The sequence below is a fragment of the Hipposideros armiger genome, unplaced genomic scaffold (genome assembly GCF_001890085.2).
Source record: "Hipposideros armiger isolate ML-2016 unplaced genomic scaffold, ASM189008v1 scaffold_508, whole genome shotgun sequence".
Taxonomy (NCBI): domain Eukaryota; kingdom Metazoa; phylum Chordata; class Mammalia; order Chiroptera; family Hipposideridae; genus Hipposideros; species Hipposideros armiger.
Window position 1 is genome coordinate 403,279 of NW_017731858.1, and position 24,396 is coordinate 427,674.

General features: G+C 38.8%; 1 protein-coding gene across 1 annotated transcript in view; it reads left to right on the plus strand.

Annotated features, from left to right (window-relative positions):
• The window catches only part of IL13RA1 (interleukin 13 receptor subunit alpha 1), an 80,505-nt gene extending 72,196 nt beyond the window's left edge, over positions 1–8,309 (plus strand). The window contains exon 10 of the mRNA XM_019667835.1: positions 5,822–8,309. Within this exon, the coding sequence (XP_019523380.1) occupies positions 5,822–5,914 (93 nt within the window). The 3' untranslated portion in view covers positions 5,915–8,309. The remainder of the gene's footprint in view (positions 1–5,821) is intronic.
• Positions 8,310–24,396: the final 16,087 nt, after the last annotated feature.

The window sequence follows — 24,396 nt, forward strand, 5'->3', positions numbered from 1 at the left end:
AAAAAAAAAAAAAAATCTATGATGCCGATGATGGGTGGAAATGAGAGTAATCCAAGTTTTAGAAATGAAAAAAGGCAACTGAAAAAAATGAATGTATTCTTTTTTTAAAAAATATTTTATTGGGGGAGGGGAACAGACAAGTTGCTGTCGTTTTGTTCTACAGTCTAGTTGTGGAGGACATTGCTTCACTGGCCCATGTTGGTATTATCATTGCACTCTTCCCGGGTGAGGCAGATCGGTTGCCAGCCTCTGGATGGCCGCTCACAGCAGCTCTTGGCAGCTCACACCGGCTGCCGGCTGCTCACGCTGGCTGCTGGCCACACACGGTAGCTCATGGCAGCCCAGTGCAGCAGGGGCTGCAGCCTACGCAGTCACCAGCGACTCAGGGCAGCCCAGCTTCAGGTCGAGCTGTTGTTGACCATCTTAGCTGTAGAGGGCACAGCTTCATTGGCCCTAATGTGGGATTCGAACTAGTGGCCCTGCTGCTCAGAGCTGGTGTCCCAAAGCCAAATCTTAACAAACAAGCCACTTGGGAGGCTCATGTTTAATGATTATTGAAAAGATCAATTTTTCCATGTGTTCTCCCTGCTCTCTCCCCATATTTAAAGTTGTCCAGTATCTACATTGTCAGTGCATAAGGACATTATCTACTATATTGTCTCCCTTATAGCCCTCATTTAGTCTTAATTCTGTGTGGGTATGTATTTAATGCTCACTACTGGTCTTTATGTCTCTCCAGTCATTTTGGTGGTTTGAAGCTCTAAAAGTTTTCTCAGGAAGGATTCATGAGATCGATATTTCATAAATTATTTACACATTGATGGAGTTTGCTACATTGATAATTGAAAATTATTTTAGCTAGATATGAAATCCAAGGCTCACATGTTCTTGCCTTGGGTAGATTAAATATGTCATCCCTTTTCTTCTGGCATAAAATGTTGCCGAAGTCTGCTGACAATATAATTTTCTTTCTGTATTAAAACACTTCGTGTTTTTTCCTGGTTGTCAAAAGATGGTTTTTTTTTCTTCAAAGTCCAGTAATTTTATCAGAATATGTCTTGCTATTGTTGATCATTCTGTGTTGATTTTCCAAGGTATGTGGTGTGCCCTTTCAGCATGTAGTTTCAGATCTTTTTTTCTGATTTCAGTAAAAACTTCTTCACTTATACACTTATGTTCCCTTGTTTTCTTTGCTTGTCTTTGATATTTGTCACATCCTCTTGATAATTTTCATCCACCTTCATTTCTTTTTGATTAAAAAAGCTTCCTTTTCACCTTCTGTTTCTCTTAAGGTATTATCTGTTATGTTTATTTGCTCCTGTGTCCCAATTAGCTTTGTCTTTTTTTTTTGAAATGATTATTTTCTTTTACTTCTAATCCTTTCCTGAGTTTTATCATGTCATTTCTAAATTGTTCTTCCTCTGAATTTTATAGTGTTCCATATCATGTACATTTTTTGTATCATATGACTCTTAATATATTTTAGCTAATTTTGAAATATTAGATTTTAATTTTCATCATTTTTTGGTAGATTTATCTTTCTGGCATGTTTTAATTCTGTAAGGATATTAATCTATTGCGTATTTTTATGTGAAATTAGTTTACCTGAAGTTTTAGGAGGCTTGATATAGAATAGGTTTTCCCCCCCTAATTTCATGGCTATAGAGTTCCATCTTCTGTTGTTTTTGAGAATTGTTCAGAATTATAGTTACTTCCTTTCTGCCTCTTCTACTTTTATCTGGATGTTCTATTTTGTCTCTGTTGTCCCATTCCTGATCAGTGTGGAGTCTGTTCCCACCAGTTTCTCCTCAGAGTGGGACTTCATTCTGGAAGGGAGCTTTGGATGGTTTTGAGAGTTCATGAGGCCCAGGCGGCTGGCTCCCAGCTGTACCATCAACTCCTTGCACTCAGTCACTCTTTGAAGGTGCAAACCCCTGCCAGTGTCAGTTGTTGTTCATAAATTAGCTTGCTGAGGTTTGAGTGAGTTATTTTACAGTTCTCAAATCTCACAGATACCTTGCTAATTCTCGCTGCAGACTCTTCCATAGCTGATACCATTTTGCTCTTGTAGCTATCTCTTAATTTGTCCTCATCCACTCAGATTTCAGGGTTCATGGGGGAATCATTTTCATTTGATTTTGTTCTACATTGTGTCCATGGATTTTGGTTTTGCTTTCCTACTTGCCTTCCCTACTTGTCGTTTTTATGGTGGCATTTGGGGAGATTAAAAAAAACCATGCTGCCAACCAGAACCTTTCTCCCAGGAGGTCTCTGTAAATGATAGACCACAGGTCAAATCCTACCTGCCACTTGTTTGTGTACAGCCTGCAAGCTAAGAATGGTCTTCACATTTTAAAATAGCTGAAAAATCTAAAGAAGAATACTGTATCATGGCATATGAAAAGTATACGAAATTCAAATTTCAGTGTCCATAAATAAAATTTTGTTGGAACACAGCCACGCCTATTCACTTATATTATCTATGGCTTTCATGCTACAACAGCAGTGTTGAGTTATTGGAACAGAGAGTATATGGCCCTCAAAGCTGAAAATATTTGTTATCTGGCCATTTACAGAAAAAGTTGGCCAGCGCTGGTCATATAATATGCTTTATAATAGCTAAATAATATTCCCTTACGTGAATGTATCATAATGTACTTAACCAAATTCCTATTATTGGACATTGAGCTAAATTCTAAGTTTCATTATTATAGGTATCATTTCATAGTTAATATTAGCATATATATTTTATTATTTTCTTGGGATAAATTATTACAAGTTAAGATTGCTGGATCAAAGGAGATTATATGGATTTTAAACTCTTTTATTGATATTGACAAATTGTCACCCAGAAAGGCTATACAGGTTAAATATCTATTAAGGATACTGGTTAAATAAGTTATGATGCATTCATGCAATGAAATATTATGCAGAGGCTAAAGAAAACGAGGTAGATCGGTTTTACAGATGTATAAAAATATAGAATATATGCTGTTGAACTAAACGCTCTGGTTCCATATGTAAGGTCTGATTCTTTCATATTAAGAAATGGGGGCACTATAATACACACACTTAAACTTTTCATAAGAAGCATAGATTTCAATTAGGTTATACCAATTTATACACCTACCAGTAGGATATCTGAATGGTAGTTTTGCCATGCTTTTGCCTGAATGTATCTAATTAAAAGAATTACTGCCGATTTGATAGTTGGGAAAAGGGCATCTTGTTTTATTTTTACATATCAACTTTTATATTTTTTCATATGTTCATTGACTTGAATTAATTCTTTTGTGCAGTTCTTATTCGTTGTTCATGTTATCCATGCAATATTCATCTTTTCCTTGGTGGTTTGTAAATCTCTTTTTATATATCAGATATTAACCCTTTGGTTTGTCATCTATGTTTGCTTTTGTATTGTATTTAAGGTGATTAATGATGTACAAAACTTTTTTACTTTTTTAAAAACTAAATCTTCCTTTATTTTTTTACATGTAGAAACCCCTTTCCTACCTCAGATTTATATAATTGTTGCCCAATATGTTTTCCTAGTGCTTACTTGAGTTTGTTTTTTAGATTTCAGTCTTTTATCCATAGGGAATTTACCCATGTAAGCTTGAGATGTGGCTTAACTTTATTTTTCAAATGGCTAGCCGTTGTCTTAAGCGAAATTTCTTGAATAAGGCATTATTTTAAGGTTATGTATTTTTTTCAGATTTTTTTATTAGAAATCTGTGCATTTCTCATTTTATAAAATCAGGTTTGTTGATTTGATTTACATACAATAAAATTTACTCTTTTTAAGTGTATAATTAGAAGAGTTTTAGCAAATGTATGCAGTTTTAAAGCCACCACTTTAATCAAGATATATAGATCATTTCCATCATATTCTAAAAAGTTCCCTTGTGCCCCACTGCAGTCAACCCCCACCCTCTGACCCTATACCCTTGCAGTCACTGATATGTTTTCTATCTGTAAAGTTTTGCCTTTTCCAGAATGTCATATAAATGAAATTATACAGTGCACAGAGTTTTAAAATCTGTCTTCTTTCTTAGCATAATGCATTTAAGAGATATCCATGTTGTTGTGCATATCAATAGTCCATTTATTTTTATTGCTGAACAGTATTCCATGATATGGCTGTACTGTGGTTTATTAACCATTCATTTATTCAAGGACTTCGGGGTTATCTCTAGTTTTTGGCTTTTAGGAATAAAGCTGCTATAAATATTCATGTAGAGGTCTTTGTGTGGACATATTTCTCTTGCGTAAATACATGGGAGTGGGATTTCTGGGTCATGCAGTAAGCATATGTTTTGTTTTCTAAGAGACTGCCAGACTGTTTTCCATAGTGGCTGTACTATTTTGTTTCCACAATATATGAGATATCCAGTTACCCTGGATCCCTGTCAGCACTTAGAATTGCCAGTATTTCTTATTTTAGCCACTCTACTAGGAGTATCAGAATTAAGTAATTTATTTAGAATTATTTGGATGTTTTAAGCAGTGTTTCTCAACTCATTCTTCCATAGGCTTTCTAAGACTGGATGCTGCTGACTTGCTCAGTCCATCTCCAGTTGCTCAACCTAAGGTGTCTGAATATCCATTGTGGCTCTTGCTTCTGTTTTTCTTCTTTCCATTTTCTTTCCTAGGCTTATAGAACCATAAAACACAAGAGCAGAAAAGGAGCTTAGAAATAATCTAGTGCAGGAGTTGGCAAACTTTTTGGGAAAGGGTCAAATAGTACTGTATCCATGGGGGATTGGTTAGAGTGCCCTCCGTGGATACCAAATCCTGGGGTTGCTCAAGTACCTTATATAAGATGGTGTAGAACAATGCAAACAACTGGCCCTCCACATCCATGGATTTTCAACCTCGGATTGAAAATACTGCTTTTGATCTGTGGTTGGTTGAATCTGTAGATGCAAAACCCACAGATACAGAGGGCTGATTATAAATTGTTTTGGCTTAGCAAGCAATTTGTTCTCTACCACGATAATCCAACTCTGCTGCTGTTGCATGGAAGCAACCATAGACAATACACAAACAAGTGAGCATGGCTATGTTCCAGTAAAAGTGTATTTATAAAAACAGGTGGCCTGCTGGTTTGGCCCTTAGATCATACTTTGCCAACCCCTGATTTAGTCTTAACAACTTTATTTTACAGATGAGGGAACTGAGCTCAGGTTTTACCCTTTTCCTTGATTTATAAGTAAAGAAGGCAAGGACCAGGATATTGGCTTTCACTATAAGAGACACACTTAAATTAAGTTCAAGCTGAGCTTAATTTATGTGTAATTCCCTGTTCTAGCAAATGGTGTTACCTGAAGTTGTTAATACAAGGTCTTTCAAAAGTTTTAACTGCACTAAGACTTTTGGGACATTTTATGTTGCCATTCAGATGCTGGTTGACTTTTTGAACCTATTATATATCTGTGGAGCTATGGTCAAATTTGAGTGGTAAGAAAATAAAGGTAAAAACAGTTGAAGTAAGAAAAGTATGCCACCCTTTTATTTTTCTTCCAAAGACTGTTTTCAATTTTGAAGATGTACAGATTTGTTTATCTCTTAAGATAGCCATTAAGTGTCACATAATAATTCCATGCTTTTTCTCTCTTTAAGAGATTTTTAAGAGCTTGTTTTGTTTCATTAGTTGTTCAAATAGATGAAGATTCTTAGGTCAAAAAATAAAAACATAACAGGAAACATACACTTATGGTTCCATGCACGCAAACCTAAAAATAAGCACTGGCTGTGAGTACTCAGGGAAAGAACATTATTTAGAAAAGTCATTGTGTATGTGTTTTTTCCTTTCTCCCAGCACTGGAAGAAATATGACATCTATGAGAAACAAGCCAAAGAAGAAACTGACTCTGTAGTGCTGATAGAAAACCTGAAGAGAGCCTCTCAGTGATGGGGATAATTTATTTTAACCTTCAATGTGACCTTGTGAAGATTCATCCCATTCTCCATTTGTTAACTGGTAACTTGCTAAATGGAAACTGAAACTACTGGACCATTTAAAAACAGGCAGCTCATAAGAGCCACACGTTTTTATGTTGAGTCATGCACCAAAAAAACAAAAATAATGGTTGCTTTGGAGAAGAGAGTGGAGTCATACTCATTGAATTATAAAAGCAGGCATCTTTTGCGAAGGCTTCAAACTAGGGGACAAAACAAAAAGTGATGATCACAGTAGAGTTAATCTTATCAAGAGTTGTGACAACTTCCTGAGCAATCTATGCCTGCTTTGTATTCTTTGTGTCAAACAGTACCAACAAATTTTATTTCTGGGGGAACTCATTTTGGGTGCAAATGTTCATGCCAAACTTGAGTCACAGACAACACCTAACAAACAAAATTGACAAGATCTGTTCTCTGTTGTTTGAGATCCCATTAAGTGATGTTTGTTGCTATTAAAACTTCTGAGTCGAATCCTCATCCCTTCAGCAGCATTTCCCTCTGCTTTGAGAGGCCCAGGCAGCAGTGCTGGCTGTGATGAGAACTACAGCAAAGGCAGGGACTGCTGCTTTTACCAAGGCCTTTCAAAGCCTCTGCAGTCTTTTAAGGGCAGCAGAGACAGAATGACTTAGTGGGCATTAGAGTTTGAACCTCCAGTCTCTAATGATACATTGTTTGTTCTTCACCTCTGCTACTCAGCTCAAGTATTTACTATGTGTCAGACTGTCCTGTGAGGCACACTGCCTCCAAGGGTCCACAATCTGGTTGGAACACCTCAATTCTCACCACTTTATTTTTCTCTGCCATTCATTTTTCAGACCTTTTAACTCCCCAGTTCCCACACCGATTTCCCCTTTTTCATTCTCCCACATTGTATTCTTTCACCTTCGGTAGACCAAAAATCTGCTCAGAACACCTAGAGGAGCAGGGAGTGATTTGCATCTCAGGTAAAGTGTGAGTAGACTGAGCAATGATGATGAATTCTTGCATATTTTGTAACTTCTGTGTGAGTCTGCATTTGTTTGAAGATTTTCAGCATTTACTATTTCCCTACATATTTTCTAAACAGAAAGGAGGTATTATCTTCACTTAGAACTTTGCAATTTGCTTGATAAAAAGAACAGTTGTATCTTTTCCTCTTTCCCCTTACTGCCACAAAGAGTTATTAGTAGGTTTTGTGTCTTATATTGATAACCAGCATCCAAGGCTCCAGCGTTTGTATGCATTTTTTTTTGCGTATGTTAGGGTTCTATTCTTACCCATCCCCACAACATATATGTTCCTTCTACTCCTACTTTCTCCAAATGGAAGGAAGTGTGGCAATGAAATGCCCCGCATCCACCCCAGTCTTTCTCTCTTTACATACATAGACTCAGATTACTGGTAGGAACTTGAAAAATTTGTATCGCCAGTTCTGCAAACATTCACCCATTTGTATTAATAGGATGGTGCTGCTTGCAATTTCTGCTCGTAAGTGGAGGGAAATCAGAGATCCCTGCTCTTCACAGATTTGGGCAAAAGTGGCAACCTGCTTGCACTGCAGAGGAGGAGCACTGTGCCCCAGCTTTTCTAAGATAATTGGGGTTTGGAGGAAGGCTGGATAGATGTCAAGGTGTTGCCTCCCTGTGCTTTTATTTTTGAGGTCAGATTGAGGCTGGGAGACAGGCAGAGTGGATGTTCCACTTTGTTCTACTGTTCTGTAAAAAGAATATTTGATTTTCATTTGTAGGAACGATATTACTTACTAGCCAGGTGTTTTATAATTCTGGGAAGCAAAACACCTAAATGCCTCCACCTAGGCCATTTTTTCCTGTTATCCTATTTAGATGGCAATGGGTGGCGGGGGGGGGGTGTTCCTTGATGTTCTGGTTACCCAAGAACTACTGATGCTGACAGTCATGCAGCCTGGGGATGGGGAAATTGTATTTTGTTTGCATCCTCCTCTTTTAGTGGTAAAATAGTTAAGGGAAAAGGGCGCAGTGAGTCATGGGAGTAGCTATGGCTGTTTAATAATTTCTGGAAAGTGATCCCCAGGTGCTGGGAACTCTTGGAAACTTCAATACATCAGTGGGATTCTCATCACCTGTAGGAAACTACTAGGTTCATTTACTGTTTTATGTCTAATCTATATGGATTTTTTTCCCCACATACCTAAGTAAACTTGTAAGAATATCCATTCTTATTTTTTTATTCAGATTAAGTGTTTTCTTCATCTGGGTACTAAAGAGATAGGTGGAACAATGTTTAAGAACTTTTTTGGTAATGCCTTCACCTAGGGATCATTTTGTTTAACTTCTTATAAGAAAGCTTCACTAAAATAAATTTTGTCTTTTTGTATGTCACCCAAATGTTTTCCTTTGTCTTTATTTTGGGGAAAGTGTTATGGGGAGTGGGTGGCAGAAAAAAATTGGAGTTAAAAGAATAAATGTGAAAAATTCTAAGAGAGCTAATTTATCTGGTAATCATTTGTCATAAACTTTCCTGCTATCCTCAATGTGGCTGTTTTCTGATAAGGGCATGCACTTAGTTTAACATTAGTACAGCCTTTGCAAGCAGTATCTAAAGCAACGTAAGTATTTGTTAAATTGTAGTTATGATAGTTAAGGGAAATGGAGAACTGATACTTTCTAATATTAAGCTTAAAATAGTGCAGTATACTTAAGGAAACTGTCATGGTTTACATGAAGGGGGACCCCTAGTTAGAAATTAATCACATTAACAGGTCAAATTTGAGACTAGGCAAATCAGTCCTCAATAGCTGTCCTCTTAAGAGATGGTGATGCAGTTTCATATTTTCTATAACTATAGCAACGCGGTTTGAATGCCACAGAGGGTTTTTTCTCATTTGTGTTAAGCTCTAGGAGTGGGTCTTTAGCTAGACCACATTTGTTAATTACTCTGACTCTTCACAGGATCCAAACCCTAGGGTGTGGGTAGTGGGTGCTGATCTTGGTTAGGTTACTTCTGTTAACTCTCTAGAATTATCCAAGAAGATTCTGGAAATCTACCTCCAGGTAAGTATGAGTATAGTTTTGTTTTATTTTTAATAAGAAACTTCCTTTTGCTTCTTAATATATCAACACACTGAATATTATGACAGAAAACATTTAAGTGAGGACCCTTGAGATTGTATATCTGAGATCTATGGAACACAAATTCCTGTAGCCACAAACACGTTCACCTTATCTCAGCGGGAAAGGAGCCAGAATGATCTAAGCACATTGATTTTCAGAATCTCTTTTATTTTAAACGCTAATGATTACATCAAGAAATAAAAAACTTTTTTGGTAAATACTGTAGCTAAATCCTGGCATGCTTTTACTTTAGGCAAGAGAGGAGTTTTACTGACATTTGGGTAGGCTAGCTATTATTTTATATCAATGCCCAAGATGATTTCTTCCTGACTGTTCTTTGGTCTTTAACTCTCTTTCCTAATGGCCACACTTTTAGTTTACCATTAGCAACAGGAAAATATTTCACTGCTAGTTTTCAACATTTTTTAGGTAGACCATTATATAAAAAGAGAAAAGGAATGGTTATTGAGTGGCTACAAGCTGCTTCCAGTGGCTTTTCTGCATAAATGGCCTCTCTAGGCTCATGCTGTAGACTTTCCTAAAATATCTCAAAGGTTCAAAACACCAAAACGAGCAGCATCTCTCTTCGGCATGTCCCATACCTCTGACTGAGCAACCCCAAACCCAGATCTAGCAGGAGCTGGACTTGATTTGTAGCTTGGTCTCTCAAGGCACCTCAAAGCACAGTGAGGGCAGCGGCTATCTTCAGATTGCTTTGTGGCTAAAGCCAGGTGGCCCCGGGCAGGGCACAGGCTGTGGCTGAACTTAGCCTGTGGTGAACCTCCCAGGAGGCCCAGAGGCTGGCATGCCTGGTGGCCAGCTTTAGACACAACCAGAGCATCACCTGTCCATCTCTGGGGACAACCCACCCAAAGTGTACACTGGGCAGGCACCAGAACCCTGCTAAAGTGAATCCTGCTCTGTAGGGTCAGCCCCTGCACTACAGTTCCTCCACTGTTGTCACAGCCAGTCCTCACAACCAATTAGCCAGAGGATCAACCCCTCTCATTGATGTGCAAAGAGCAACCAAGGCTCAACTACAACAGAAGGGCACACACAACCCACACAATGGATACACCTGGAGCTCCAGGTGACCAGGAAGACTGCACAACTGAACCCCACAGCACAACAACTACATAAGGCCACTCTACTAAGACAGAGAGGCATAGCAGCCCTACCTAATGCATAGAAACAAACACAGGGAGGCAGCCAAAATGGGGAGACAAAGAAAATGTGCCAAATGAAAAAAGCAGAACAAAGCTCCAGAAAAAGAACGAAACAAAATGGAGACAAGCAATCTATCAGACACAGAGTTCCAAACATGGTTCATAAGGAAGTTCAATGATCTCAGGGAGGACTTCAACAAAGAGAGAGGAAACATAAAAATGCAGATAGAAGACATTAAAAGGAACCAGTCAGAAATGAAGATTACAATAACTGAAATGAAGAATACATTAGAGGGAATCGACAGTAGATTAGAAGAAGGAGAGGATCGAATCAGCAATTTAAAAGATAAGGTAGCAGAAAACACCCAATCAGAACATCAAAAAAAGAGTTCAAGAAAATCAGTATAGTAAGGGGCCTCTGAGACAACATCAAGTGTACCAATAATCACATCATAGGGGGTACCAGAAGGAGAACAGAGGGAGCAAAGAATCAATTGCCTATTTGAAAAAATAATGATGGAAAACTTCCCTAACCTGGTGAAGGAAATAAATATACAAGCCCAGGAAATACAGTGAGTCCCAAACAAGATGAACCCAAAGAGGCCCACACCAAGACACATCATAATTAAAATACCAAAGATTAAAGACAAAGAAAGACTCTTAAAAGCAGCAGGAGAAAAGCCGTTAGTTAACTAAAAGGGAGCCCCCATTAGATTCAGCTGATTTATCAACAGAAACGTTGCAGGCAAGAAGGGATTGGCAGGAAATATTCAAAGTGATGAAAAGTTAAGACCTACAACCAAAATTACTCTACTCAGCAAGGCTATTGTTTAGAATTAAAGGACATATAAAGAGCTTCTCAGAGAAGAAAAAGCTAAAGGAATTTGCTGACACCAAACCAGAATTGCAAGGAATCTTAGAGGAACTTCTTTCAGAGAAAATAAAATAAAAAGATGAAAAAATATGAATAATAATATGGCAATGACTTCATAACTATCAACATTTACTTTCAATGTAAATGGGTTAAAGGCTCCAAATCAAAAGATAAGGTGGGCAAAAGGATAAAAAACAACACTGTCATATATGCTGCTTACAGGAGACTCATTTCAGATCAAAAGACACACAGACTAAAAGTAAAGCGATGAGGAAAAGATATTCATGAAAATAGAAATAACAACAACAAAAAGCTGGTGTAGCAATACTTATACCAGACAAAATAGTCTTTAAATCAAAGGTCATAACAAGAGACAAAGAAGGACCCAGTAATCCCATTTCTGCGTATTGGGTTGTCGGAAAAGTCATGATGTATTTTGTCTATGTTTTTCAAAGGTCATTTATTTATATAAAGAACAAACATCAATCAATGTTATATTGCCCGTTATGTTTGATAACCTTTTGCCATCTTTCAGTGAGCTTCATAATTCCTCGTTCGTAGAAGGACCTGTCTTTATTTGCGAAAAACTGAACAAGGTACTGATTTACAGCCTCATCTGATTTGAACATTATACCACGCAAGGAGTTTTGAAGAGAGTGAAACAAGTGGAAGTCTGACGGCGCAAGGTCAGGCAAATATGGTGGGTGTGGCAACACATCCCATCCAAGCTCCAATAAATTTTGACGGGTGATCAAACTTGTGTGTGGTCTCACGTTGTTGCAATGGAACACAACTCCTTTACATTGAAAAGCTCTCGACGTTTCTGGATGAAGGATTCGTTCAAACTGTCCAATTGCCGACAGTACACATTTGAATTGATTGTTTGGTTCTTTGGTAGGAACTCAAAAAACACAACACCTTTGAAATCCCACCACACTGAGAGCATAACCTTCCTCTGATGAATGTCTGCTTCCGATGTCGTTTGAGGCGAATCATCATGTCGGGACCAAGACCATTTGCACACCACATTGTTGTAAACAATCCACTTGTCATCACAGGTTACCAGTCATTCAAAAAAGGATCATTTTCCTCATGTTTAATGAGCATATTGCAGATGTTTATACGCACCGTCAAATGAACTTTGAGTTCATGCGGAGTCCAAATATCGAGCTTGCTTATGTATCCCAGCTTCTTCAGGTGGTCATGAACGCTTGAATGATGGATATTCAATGTTTCTGCAATCTCTCATGTCGTGTAACGTGGGTTTGACTCGATCAATGCCTTTATTTTGTTGTCATCAATCTCGGTGGGCCTCCCTGACCGAGGAGCATCATTGAGATCAAAATCAGCAGCATGGAATTTCATGAACCATCATTGGCACTGACATTATTGTAGAACATTGTCACTGTAAACTTTATGCAACTTTTCACAAGCTTGATGTGCATTCTTCCCTTTATGGAAGTGAAACAGTAAAATATGGCACAAATGCACAGCTTGGTCTTCCACCTTCAAATTGTAAAATCTCCAAAACTCAACCAAATTGCTCAATTTTTCTTAGAATGATGCTAGAACTGTCAGCTGTCTAATGATATTGCAATAACATAGATGCAAATGAACTAGTGCCATCTGATGCAAAGATGCATCAAGACTTTTCTGACAACCCAGTATTTCTCCGAAGAAACCTAAAACACTTCTTCGAGAAGACCTGTGCATCCATATGTTCATTGCAGAATTGTTTACAATGGTCAAGATGTTGAGGCAGCTTGGGTGTTCATCAATGGATGAATGGATAAAGAGTAGGTGGTACACATATACAATGGAATACTGCTCGGCCAAGGAAGGGAATGGGGTTTAGCCATTTGTGGTGTCATGGATGGACCTGGAGAATTTTCTGCTGGGTGGAGCATGTCAGACAGAGAAAGATGGATGCAATATGATTTCGCTTATATATGGAATCTAAAGGACAAAAATAATCAAACAAAACAGAAACAAGCTCATAGATACAGAGGCATTTTGATGGTTGCCAGATGGGAGGGACTTTGGGGGTGGGTGGAAAAGGGAAGGGATTAAGAAGTACATATTGGGCCCTTGAGCCATTCTCTACTGCTCAGGCCCACTTCTATTTCTTGAAGTGTACTATCTCTTCTAATAAACTGTTCCTTCACCACTTAAAAAAAACCAAGAAATACAAATTGGTTGTTACAAAGTAGTCATGGTGATGTAGGCTACAGCATAAGGAATATAGTCAATAATATTGTAATAACTATGTATGGTGTCACATGGGTACTAGATTTGTTGGGGTGATAGAGGGGAGGGGTTGGGAGCAGGGTGAAAAAGGTGAAGGGATTAAGAAGTACAAATTGGTAGTTACAAAATAATCATGGGGATATAATGTAAAGCATAAAGAATGCATTCAATAATATAATAATTATGTATAGTACCACGTGGGTACTAGACTAGTTGGGGGGAATCACATCTTAAATTACAGAAATACCTAATTACTATGCTGTACACCTGAAATTCATAGAAAATAATATTGAATGTGAATGGTAACTGAAAGTTTTAAAAAGGGAGAAAAAAAGTGAAGGGAATAAAAGGCTCAAATTAATAAAAAGATGTGATACATACATACAATGGAATATTACTCAGCCATAAGAAAAGTTGAAACACTGCCATTTGTGACAACATGGATGAATCTTGACATTATCATGCTAAGCGAAATAAGTCAGACAGAAAAAAGTTGAGAACTAGATGATTTCCTTCATACGTGGGATATAAAACTGAAAACAACAAACAAGACAAAGAAACAAAAACTCAGACTCAGATAACAGTTTAGTGGTTACCAGAGGGTAAGCGGGGTAGTAAAAGAGGGTAATGAGGGTCAAATGTATGGTGATGTAAGTAGAACTGACTCTGGGTGGTGAACACACAATGCTATGTATAGATCATGTATTATAGAAATCTACACTTGAAACCAATATAATTTTACTATCCTGTGTCACCCCAATAAATTCAATAAAAAATTTTATAAAAGAGCTTTTCAGGGCCGGCCGAGTGGCTCAGTTGGTTAAGAGCTCGCTCAAAAGTTTGAGCTCTGAGCAACAGCGGCTCGATTCCCAGCCCGAGCTGAGCAGCCGCTGAGCTGCCAACAGGTAGCAGGATGGCTCAGCTAAAAAAAAAAAAATAGCTTTTCAGACAAGGAAAAGCTAAAGGAGTTCATCACCACCATACCAGTATTACAACAAATCCTAGAGGGACTTCCTTTAAGATGAAAAAAAAAAAAAGATTAGGGCCGGTCGAGTGGCGCAATGGTTGGGAGCTGGTTTGGGACGCCAGAGGGCCCCGGCTCAGATCTCACATATGAGGGCCAGTGACACTGCCCTCTACAGCTAAGATGCTGAACAACAGCTCAACCTGGAGCTGGGCTGCCATGAGTCGCCGGCAACGGTGTGGGCTGCAGCCCCTGTGGCAGTGGGTTGCCATGGGCTAACGTATGTAGCCAGCAGCCGCAGTGAGCGACCGTCCAGAAGCCAGCAACTGATCTGCCTTGCCCAGGAAGAGCGCAATGATGGTGCCAACTTGGGCCAGTGAAGCAACGTCCTCCACAACTAGACTGAAGAACAAAACGACAGCAACTTGTCTGTTTCCCTTCCCCCAATTCCCCAGCGCTGTTCCCATCCCCCAATTTCCCCAATAAAAATCTTTAAAAAAAAGATTAAAAAATTACATTTTTAATATCTATTTTTATGTAGATAGACAACTACATATCTATCAACAATTACTTTAAATGTAAATTGATTAAATGTTCCAGTCGAAAGATAGGGTGGCTGAATGGATAAGAAAACAAGACACTTACATGTGCTGCCCACAACAGACACTTGACATCAAAAGACACACACAGATTGTAGGTAATTGGATGGAAAAAGATATTTCATGAAAATGGAAACAAACAAATGAAAAAGCTGGGGTAGCAATATTTATACCAGAAAAAATAGACTTTAAAACAAAGGCTATAACAAGAGACAAAGAAGGACCCAGTAATCTCATTTCTGAGTATTTATCAGAAGAAACCCAAAACGCTACTTCGAGGAGACATGTGCATCCATATGTTCATTGCAGCATTGATTACAATGGCCAAGATGTGGAGGCAGCTTGTGTGTTTGTTGATGGAAGAATGAATTAAGAAGATGTGGCACATATATACAATGGAATATTGCTTGGCCATAGCAGGGAATGTGTTCTTGCCATCTGCGGTGGCATGGATGGACCTGGAAGGTATTGTGCTGCGTGGAGTATGTCAGATAGAGAATGACAGATGCAATGTGATTTTGCTTACATATGGAATCTAAAGAACAAACAAACAAACAAAACAGAAACACACTCATAGATACAGAGACATTTTCATCATTGCCAGATGGGAGGGGGTTGAAGAGTGGGTGAAAAAAGGGAAGGGATTAAGAAGTACAAATTGGTTGTTATGAAGTAGTCATGGAGATGCAGACTATAGCATAAGGGATATAGTCAATAATATTATAATAACTATGTGTGGTGTCAGATGGATACTAGATTTGTTGGGTTGATAGATGGGAGGGGTGGGGGCAGGGTGAAAAAGGTGAAGGGATTAAGAAGTACAAATTGGTAGTTATAAAATAGTCGTCAGAATGTAAAGTAAAGCATAAAGAATACATTCAATAATATGATAATAATTATGTATAGTACCAGGTGAGTACTAGGCTAGTCAGGGGGATCAATTCTTAAATTATATAAAGTCTAATCACTATGCTGTACACCTGAAATTAAAATAAATTTGAATGTCGGGCCGGCCGAGTGGCGTGATGGTTAAGAACTCGCTTGGGATGCCAGAGGGCCCTGGTTCGGATCCCACATATGAGGGCCAGTGACACTGCCCTCCACAGCTAAGATGCTGAACAACAGCTCAACCTGGAGCTGGGCTGCCGTGAGTCGCCGGTGAAGGCGTAGGCTGCAGTCCCTGCTGCAGTGGGTTGCCATGGGTTACCATGTGTAGCCAGCAGCCACCGTGAGCGGCCAGCAGCCGCAGTGAGCGGCCATCCAGAAGCCGGCGACTGATCTGCCTCGCCCAGGAAGAGCGCAATGACGGTGCCAACTTGGGCCAGTGAAGCAACATCCTCCACAACTAGATTGAAGAACAAAAATGACAGCAACTTGTATGTTCCCCTTCCCCCAGTTCCCCAGCACTGTTCCCATCCCCCCAATTCCCCAATAAAAATCTTAAAAAAAAATTAAAAATAAAAAATAAAATAAATAAATAAATAAATTTGAATGTCAACTGTAATTGAAAAATTAAAAAGGAGGGGAAATGTGAAGGGAAATAAAAGGTTCAAATTTCCAGGTATAAAACAAATAAGCCTTGGGGATGTAATGTACAGCATAGGGAATATAGTGAATAACATTGTGATACCACATTACGGTGTCAGATGGTTGTTGAGCTTATCATGGTGACCACTTCTTTAGTTATATCAGTGTTGAATAATTATGGTGTATACCTGAAACTAATATAATATTGTGTATTAGCTATCTTTTAATAAAAATCTTTTAAAAATCAGTATTTGCATTATATCATAATTATTGCTCACAGTTGACGAATGTCGGGTACCATTAATTATATTTCTTTCATTTTGTTTTTTCCAAATTGTCTCTTTTTTGGTTTGATTTGTTCTTCTGTATACCTGTCATGAGTTCAGCCCCAGCCTTCCTGACAGAACCATAAAACTCCACTCAGTATGGTCAAATATATTAGGTAATCTATGAACTCCATTTCTTTATCTTGGAGATGATCCTCATGGAGTTTACTGCCCTTCTGATGCATTCTGGAATGGTTGCCCTCTAGACCTGCCCCTCAGCTGTCATCCTGAGAATTCCCCTTGCTAGTCTTCTGTATTAGATTCTCTTTCCTAGATCTAAAGTTTTTCTCTTTCTTGTTTTAATGCCCTAGTTTTCCTGGACCACACCCTGCACTAGCTTTCTTGGAAAGATTGATGGGAGGTAATTTTAATAAAATCCTCTGAGTCTGAATATATCTTCATATATGATTAAAGCTTTCACTAGGTGAAGAACTCCTAACTAGAAACAATTTCCTTTCAGAATTTTGAAGACATTATTCCAACATGTTCTTACTTCTTGTGTTGCTTTTAAAATTGTGATTCCCTATTGATTTCCAGCTTTCTGTGTGTAATCTTTTTCTCTGCAAGTTTTAAGAGTTTTCTTTTGTTCTCTAGTGTTTTAAAATTTAACAGTGATGTGCCTTCTTATGCATCTTCTTCCATATACTGGGCTGAGCTTTGGAGGGCCCTTTCAGACTGAAAATTCATCTTTCATTTTCGAAATATATTATTTCTGACAGAATATTTTCCTTTCTATTTTCTCTAATTCTGTAACTCCTATTAGTTGAATATTGGATATCCTGGACTGATTCTCTAATTCTCATGTCTTTCTCTCATGTTCCATTTAATTGTCTTTTGGTGCTACTTGTTGGGGGGCTTCCTTGACATTATCTGTTCTGATCTGTAAATGGCGATAGAATGACCTGCTTCATAGGGTTATTCCATGATATCAATGAAAGTCAACTTCCATGTAAAGCCAACGTCAATAAATGGTAGCTGTGATTGCACACACCATTATGCTGGCATCAATTCCTTCTTTTTTCTTATGTGAAAATGACAATCTTGGTGGCAGCAATATATCTGGCTTTTACAATATCATATTATACTGTTAACCTTCATTGTACTAAATTTGTAATGGAATGACAGTTTGCAATTGCACTGTTTTTAGAAAAAATGCTATGGTATAAATCTAGTTAGCAATATTAGAATGTTAGAATTTCAATCTCAGCTCTTTTACTTATGCTTCTAAAATGCCTAAAATTAAAAGTAGGTTTTTTTCTTTTCTTTTTATAATAACAATAATAATAATAATTATTATTATTATTATTATTACTTTTTAAGTTGTCTGGAAACAAACAAACACAGATCTGCTATTTCCCCTCATCCCCGGGCTAGATAAAAACTGGAAAAATAATGCTGGAAGCTGCTCCTTGGCAGTAAAATAGGAAGTTTGGAGCCCAAATTAACCATTTTCTGAGGATGGGAGTGCAGTGCAAATCTTTAACGTATGAGAATTAATGTACATTCTGCCATGCAGCTCAAAATAAGTCTGGCCAGTACCTGGGGCCACTGAGAAGGTTAACAGACAACTGATAAACCTCAGCCCCTGAAAGAGGCCTGGGTTAGCTGTGAGCTTCACAGCCAAGAGCTGGTGTCTGTGCAAGTAGGGTCCCAATGGAGACCAGAGCTAGAATTACAGAGGAAGAAGGTCCCTAAGTAAAAACAAATCTTTCTTTTCTCTATTTACTCGTATTTATTTGTTCATTTTTTTCCAACCAGGAGTGATATTAATACTATATTACATGGGCACCAACCAATCACACCAGATACCAGTTGTAATTTCTTGATAAGGTCATACCAGTATTTATCAATCCTGGATTCAACAGGCATTTCTTAAGTGCCTACCATGTGCCAGCACTGTGCAATGCTGGGCAAGTCAATTCCATTCTCCTACTTTCAGTTTTCTCACCTGTGGAAAAAGGAGTACATGATTTCCAGGGGCCCTTTTAGGTCTAACATTCACAATCATTAAAATGGTAACTTTTGATTGTTTTTAGAAAAATAATGGAAGCAGATAAAGAAAAGCTGCTGGTCCAAGACTTGTAGATTTGAAAATATAGACAAAAACAGAAAATGATTTATGAGTTATTGTTTGACTGATAATTGGACTAAGAATGAAATCTAAATGTCATATCGTCATGATGTTTCCAAAGTCACTAGAGGGGAGACACAGATAGCTCTTGGTAAAAGGTGAGTTTGTTTTACAGCTTTGCCAGTCTAAGCTACATCCCACTAGCCCCCAACAACACGCATGTGCAAGATACCTTCCCCCTTCGGAGTCTACTACTTTCTTTTAGCATCCTCTCTCCAGCTGCTGCCACTCCAAAATGCTCTCTTTCAGTGGCTGACAGTGGCTTGTCCACTCTGGCAAAATTCCATGTTCCAGGGCTTTTGGAACTTCCTCTCTTCTAAGACTTGACCTGCCTCATTTCCTCTTCCTTTTGGCCTCTGCCTCCCCTGAGACATTTGATCAGTTCATCCTTGCTATTGTGGTCAAGGAAGGCTAAGATGTTTGTGGGTTATTACTCCTGGATAAGATTCATATTACAAGGAGCCTCCCCAAAACCACTCTGCCACTTTCGTGGAAAATTGGAAATTTTGGAAAATTTTTGTTGGAGAAAAGTTCAGACATAAAAGTAGAGAGACTGTTACAATGAATGACAGACCATTTACCCATCATCCAGCTTCAACATTTATCAGCGTGGTCAATCTTTTTTCAATTATATCTCTACCCATTCTCTAAACCCCAAACAATGAATGACTTTGAAGCAAATCCCAGATACTGTATCATTTCATCTATAATATGTCTAAAAACTGAGGTCCATTTTTATTAAAAAGTAACTGCAATACCATTTATCATACTTTTAAAAATTACTCAATGTTAGCAAACATCCAGTGTTCACATTTCCCCAATGGTCTCATATTTTTTTTCTACAATTTGTTTGAATCAGGATCTAACAAGGCTTATGGTAGAATTTTGAATACTGATGCTTTGTGATATAAAGGGGAAAATATTTGGGAACAAACACTTATTTAGCCCTCAAAACCATACTATGTTGGCATCTAGTAATCAATAGGGCCCTGTTACCACAAAGTACCTTTTTCCCCTCTTCCAGATTGCTGTGACTAAACATTAGTTTAGTATTTCATTGGACTCTGGAAATTGTTTATAAGAACAGTAAGACATCTGTGAAAGAAGTGAAAGCAAGTTTGGCCTTGAAATTTGAAAATTCTTACACAACTAACACATAATTTTCCTTGGAAAAATAAACCCCTGTGCACACACATACATTCATACACACAACCAAATGCCAATGTTTAATATGTCTAGGAATGTTTTTGCAAATGGCAATAGTTGTATCATTTTTCCCCCTCAGGATAAGGACCAACATAAGCATGTTGGAAATGTGATATTGAAAGAGCACTTCAGCATGGATTAATTAAAACCAAAATGGTGTAATGCTTTTATATTTTTTAATGAATTGAAAATTTGAAAGCAGGGTGGAAAAACAGGCTTATGACTCTGAATGTTAGGTTGAGAAAAATTATGTGTGGTTAAGTATGTGCTCTTTAAACCCGCTGAGTGCCCACTTAGTTATGCAGCTTTTGGCAAGTTGCTGCCTTAAATAGTATTGGAAAATATTGGTATACACCATGTAACTATCAGCAGCAGGACATAGTAGCTATATCGGAGTCTGGGGGCAGCATTCCTGCGTCATGGTCTGCTCTGCTTCACGATACCTTTTAATTTATTCATTCAAGGAGCCTTCACAGGGCTGGCCGAGTGGCTCAGTTGGTTAAGAGCACGAGCTCTGAGCAACAGGGTCGCCGGTTTGATTCCCACATGGGCCAGTGAGCTGCGCCCGAGCAGAGCTGCCACTGAGCTGTGCCCGAGCTGAGCTGCCACTGAGCTGCCAACAGGTGGCAGGATGGCTCAGTTGGTGAGATCACGTGCTCCAAACAACAAGGTTGCGATTGGACTCCTGCATGGGATGGTGGGCTACACCCACCTGCAACTAAGATTGAACAGGGCACCTTGAGCTGAGCTGCCCTGAGCTGCCCTGAGCTGACTAAGGGCTGCTGGATGGCTCGGTGGTTAAAGCATGCATTCTTGGCAACAAAGTTTCCAGTTCAACTCCCACATGGGATGGTGGGCTGTGCCCCATGCAACTAAGATTGAACATGGCACCTTGAGCTGAGCCGGTGCAAGTTGCCAACAGGCGGCTGGATGACAACTGGATTTGGAGCTGAGCTAGCTGCGCCCTCCACAACTAAGATTGGACAACTTGACTGTTCCCCTTCCTCAATTCCCCAATAAAATCTTTAAAAAAAAGAAGAAGCCTTTACATGAGGATAGATTATGTGCAAGATGCTGTGATGGATTCAAGGAAGAATAGGACATGCTTTCTGTCTTAATTTTTTTTTATAGCCCAGGGCAGGGATGGAAAACGAATTTCATCTTCTGAACCAGGTCTGCCTGGAGTACTGTTTCGAGGATTTTGAGATTGAATTTGGTCTCAGTAGGAAGATAGCTAAGGTCTATTACTGATGTCTCTCAATGAATGCTGGGGGGGGGGATGACTCGAAGCATTTGTGCCACACAGTTGACATCTGGGCTAAGGGACGGAGGGAGATGTTCATGTGTATAAATAATGAATAATCTGCAAGGCAGAATGTTAAAAATTAGAGCTGTAAAAGAAGGTCTTAATAAAGTGCTGTAGATCGGCAGTGGAATGAATGATGGGGGTGCTGGGGCTGAAAGAAGACCCAGAAAAATTTCTTGAAGAAGCTACCAGCAGATTTGCACTTTGAAGTATAAGTCAAACCTGAACAGATTAACAAATGGGGGCATTCTTGTCCTTGGTGGAGTTTGAGTAAAAGCACAGATCATGGTGGCAGAGTGCACTGTGGGAGGAAAATGTTGGAGATAAGCAGATGAGTTAGGAGCTTAGTCAGGAGGATCTCCTGTGCCAAACAAATTGAAGAGAAGGATGCAGATCTGAAATATTTTAGAGGTGGCTTCACCATGACTTGAATGGATGGGAAATGTTCTTGATAATATAGAGAAGTGAAGGCTTGAGTGAGGAGTAGGGGATGGGATAGGTGAGAAATATGAATTCCATTTTGGACATGTTGACTGGATTGTTGGAGGGAACCATTGGGTCATGATTTCTAACAGGATTGGAAGGCACTCAAGGGTGGCGAAGAGAAGAGAGCAACTTCAAGAGTCAGTGTCAGGAAAATACCAATGGAGTCTTTAAAAGCCTTTTTGGCACAGGGTGAAGACACCCTAGATCTAAGCCTATGGGTCAGTCAAGAGATGGCAAGCTAGATGTTGTCAAGGCAAAGCACTTATCAGGAATTTGCAGCTCAAGAGTAACACACTGCTGCCACCTGGGGGCTACATGTAACAATTGTAATGGTAACATTGGGCAATCCACATAGCAAGAGGGAACATTATTTTGGAGCCAGGAAGACCCCTCATCTCAAAACCCTTTTTTTAAAAAATTTTTATTGGGGAATTGGGGGATAGGAAGAGCGCTGAGGAATTGGGGGAAGGGGGAAGGGGAACAGACAAGTTGCTGTCGTTTTGTTCTTCAGTCTAGTTGTGGAGGACGTTGCTTCACTGGCCCAAGTTGGCACCATCATTGCNAGATCAGTCGCCGGCTTCTGGACGGCCACTCACGGCAGCTGCTGGCCTCTCACTCTGGTTGCTGGCTACACACGGTAGCCCATGGCAACCTACTGCAGCAGGGGCTGCAGCCTACGCCCTCGCCTGCGAATCATGGCAGCCCAGCTCCAGGTTGAGCTGTTGTTCAGCATCTTAGCTGTAGAGAGCAATGTCACTGGTCCTCATATGTGGGATCTGAACCGGGGCCCTCTGGTGTCCCAAGCCAGCTCTTAACCAACGTGCCACTCAGCCGGCCCTCAAAACCCTTTTATAGGTCTTCTTCGAACACTTTTTAGCCTAGCTTTATTTCTCTGGTCCCAGTGAAGAAAACCATGAAGGGCACATGTTCTGTAGTAGCTTCTTTCTCAAGAAGGGTTTAACCCTGAACAGCAGGCTACTTCTGGTCAGCTACGGCATCCTAGCACTGAATTGAGATCTTTCATGCTGCTCCTGCTGACCTGTAGATACTAAGCAAGGTTCTATCCAGAATTGCAACTTTCTGCTGGACCCACCAAATCCTTTGTTTTGACTGAGTCACTGGCTGGTCCTGACTTTTGATACTAGAATATCCTACTTTTTGCCTCCAGAAGCACCACTTACTCACTGATGTTTTCTTTGCCAGCCTCCATTTCTGGAGTGGAACTGGATCTTCACCTTTTTGTTCAGTCATTCAATAAACCTTTCTTGAGTGGCAACAGTGTGCTAGGTACTGAGGATACTTTGGGGAGCAAAAAAAGATAAGGCCCCTCAAAAAGTTGCATTACAGTCTAACTGTAAAGACAGAAAACCAATCATATAAAATGTGATCATTGCTATGAAAGAAAGGTTATGATGCAGTGTGAGCAGGTTAAGAGGGGAATCTGACCTACTCTTGAAAGCAAAAAGTTTTCTGAGGATGTGACATTTAAGTTGAAATTTAAAAGATTAATAGGAATTACCTAGGAGTTAACTGCTCTGAAAAACAACGAAACCCACAAGGCTGAGAAAAGAAAGAGTGGTAAAACAAACAAACAAACAAACAAAAAACACCTCCTGGTTCCTCTGTCTTCTAGGATTTCTAGGATGGTAATGCAGTAGGGAGATTCAACAGCTTTACACATACAGTTCGTAGGAGAATTTTTAATCCTGAGATGGCATGTCAAAGTGAAAAGTATGTGTCTTAAATTAAAAAAATAATTACAGCAACAACAATAAAAAAATCAAGAAACATAGAAATAGAAAACTGAAAATAACTCCAAATTAGACTGCCCTTTCTGGAAAGGAATAGATATAACTAGATAAGAAAGTACTAATTTTCTTGAATCCTTGAAATACTGTTTTGTTTTCTTTCTTTCATTTTAAATTTTCTTTCTAGTATAGAACGATATTTTTTTTTACTACTACTGGCCTCATTCTTTTTATTTTGTTGCTAATTTGCAACAAGACCTGTTTAATTTTAGCAATGAGCATATTCATATCTGGATACATGACCTAAATGAAAAAACCTTTTTCCATTTATTTCATGAAAAGATTCATTTCCAATAAAATTTTCTGTATTTACATTTAATTATAAATATTTGCAATATATTTATTTTTGATCAATAGTAATGTAGTAGTAACCAATATATAGTAATTAGATTTAACAAAAATTAGTAATATTTAAATTACTATTTAAAAGAGTCATTTAATGATAATTTCTTAAATCAAAAAAAATTTTAACGCTCAGATCCTTAAAGGTACAAGAAAAATATCTTATAATTTATCATTGCATACACATTTCTGTAACAGAAATTATAGGGGGATTAATAAAAAACATCCAAGCATAAAAATATATTACATTAAGAAAAATTACGAGTGGCTCAGTTGGTTAGAGCATGAGCTCTGAGCAACGGGGTCAGCAGTTCAATTCCCACATGGGCAGTGAGCTGCTCCCAAGCTGGGCTGGTGAGAGTGCATGCTCTTAACAACA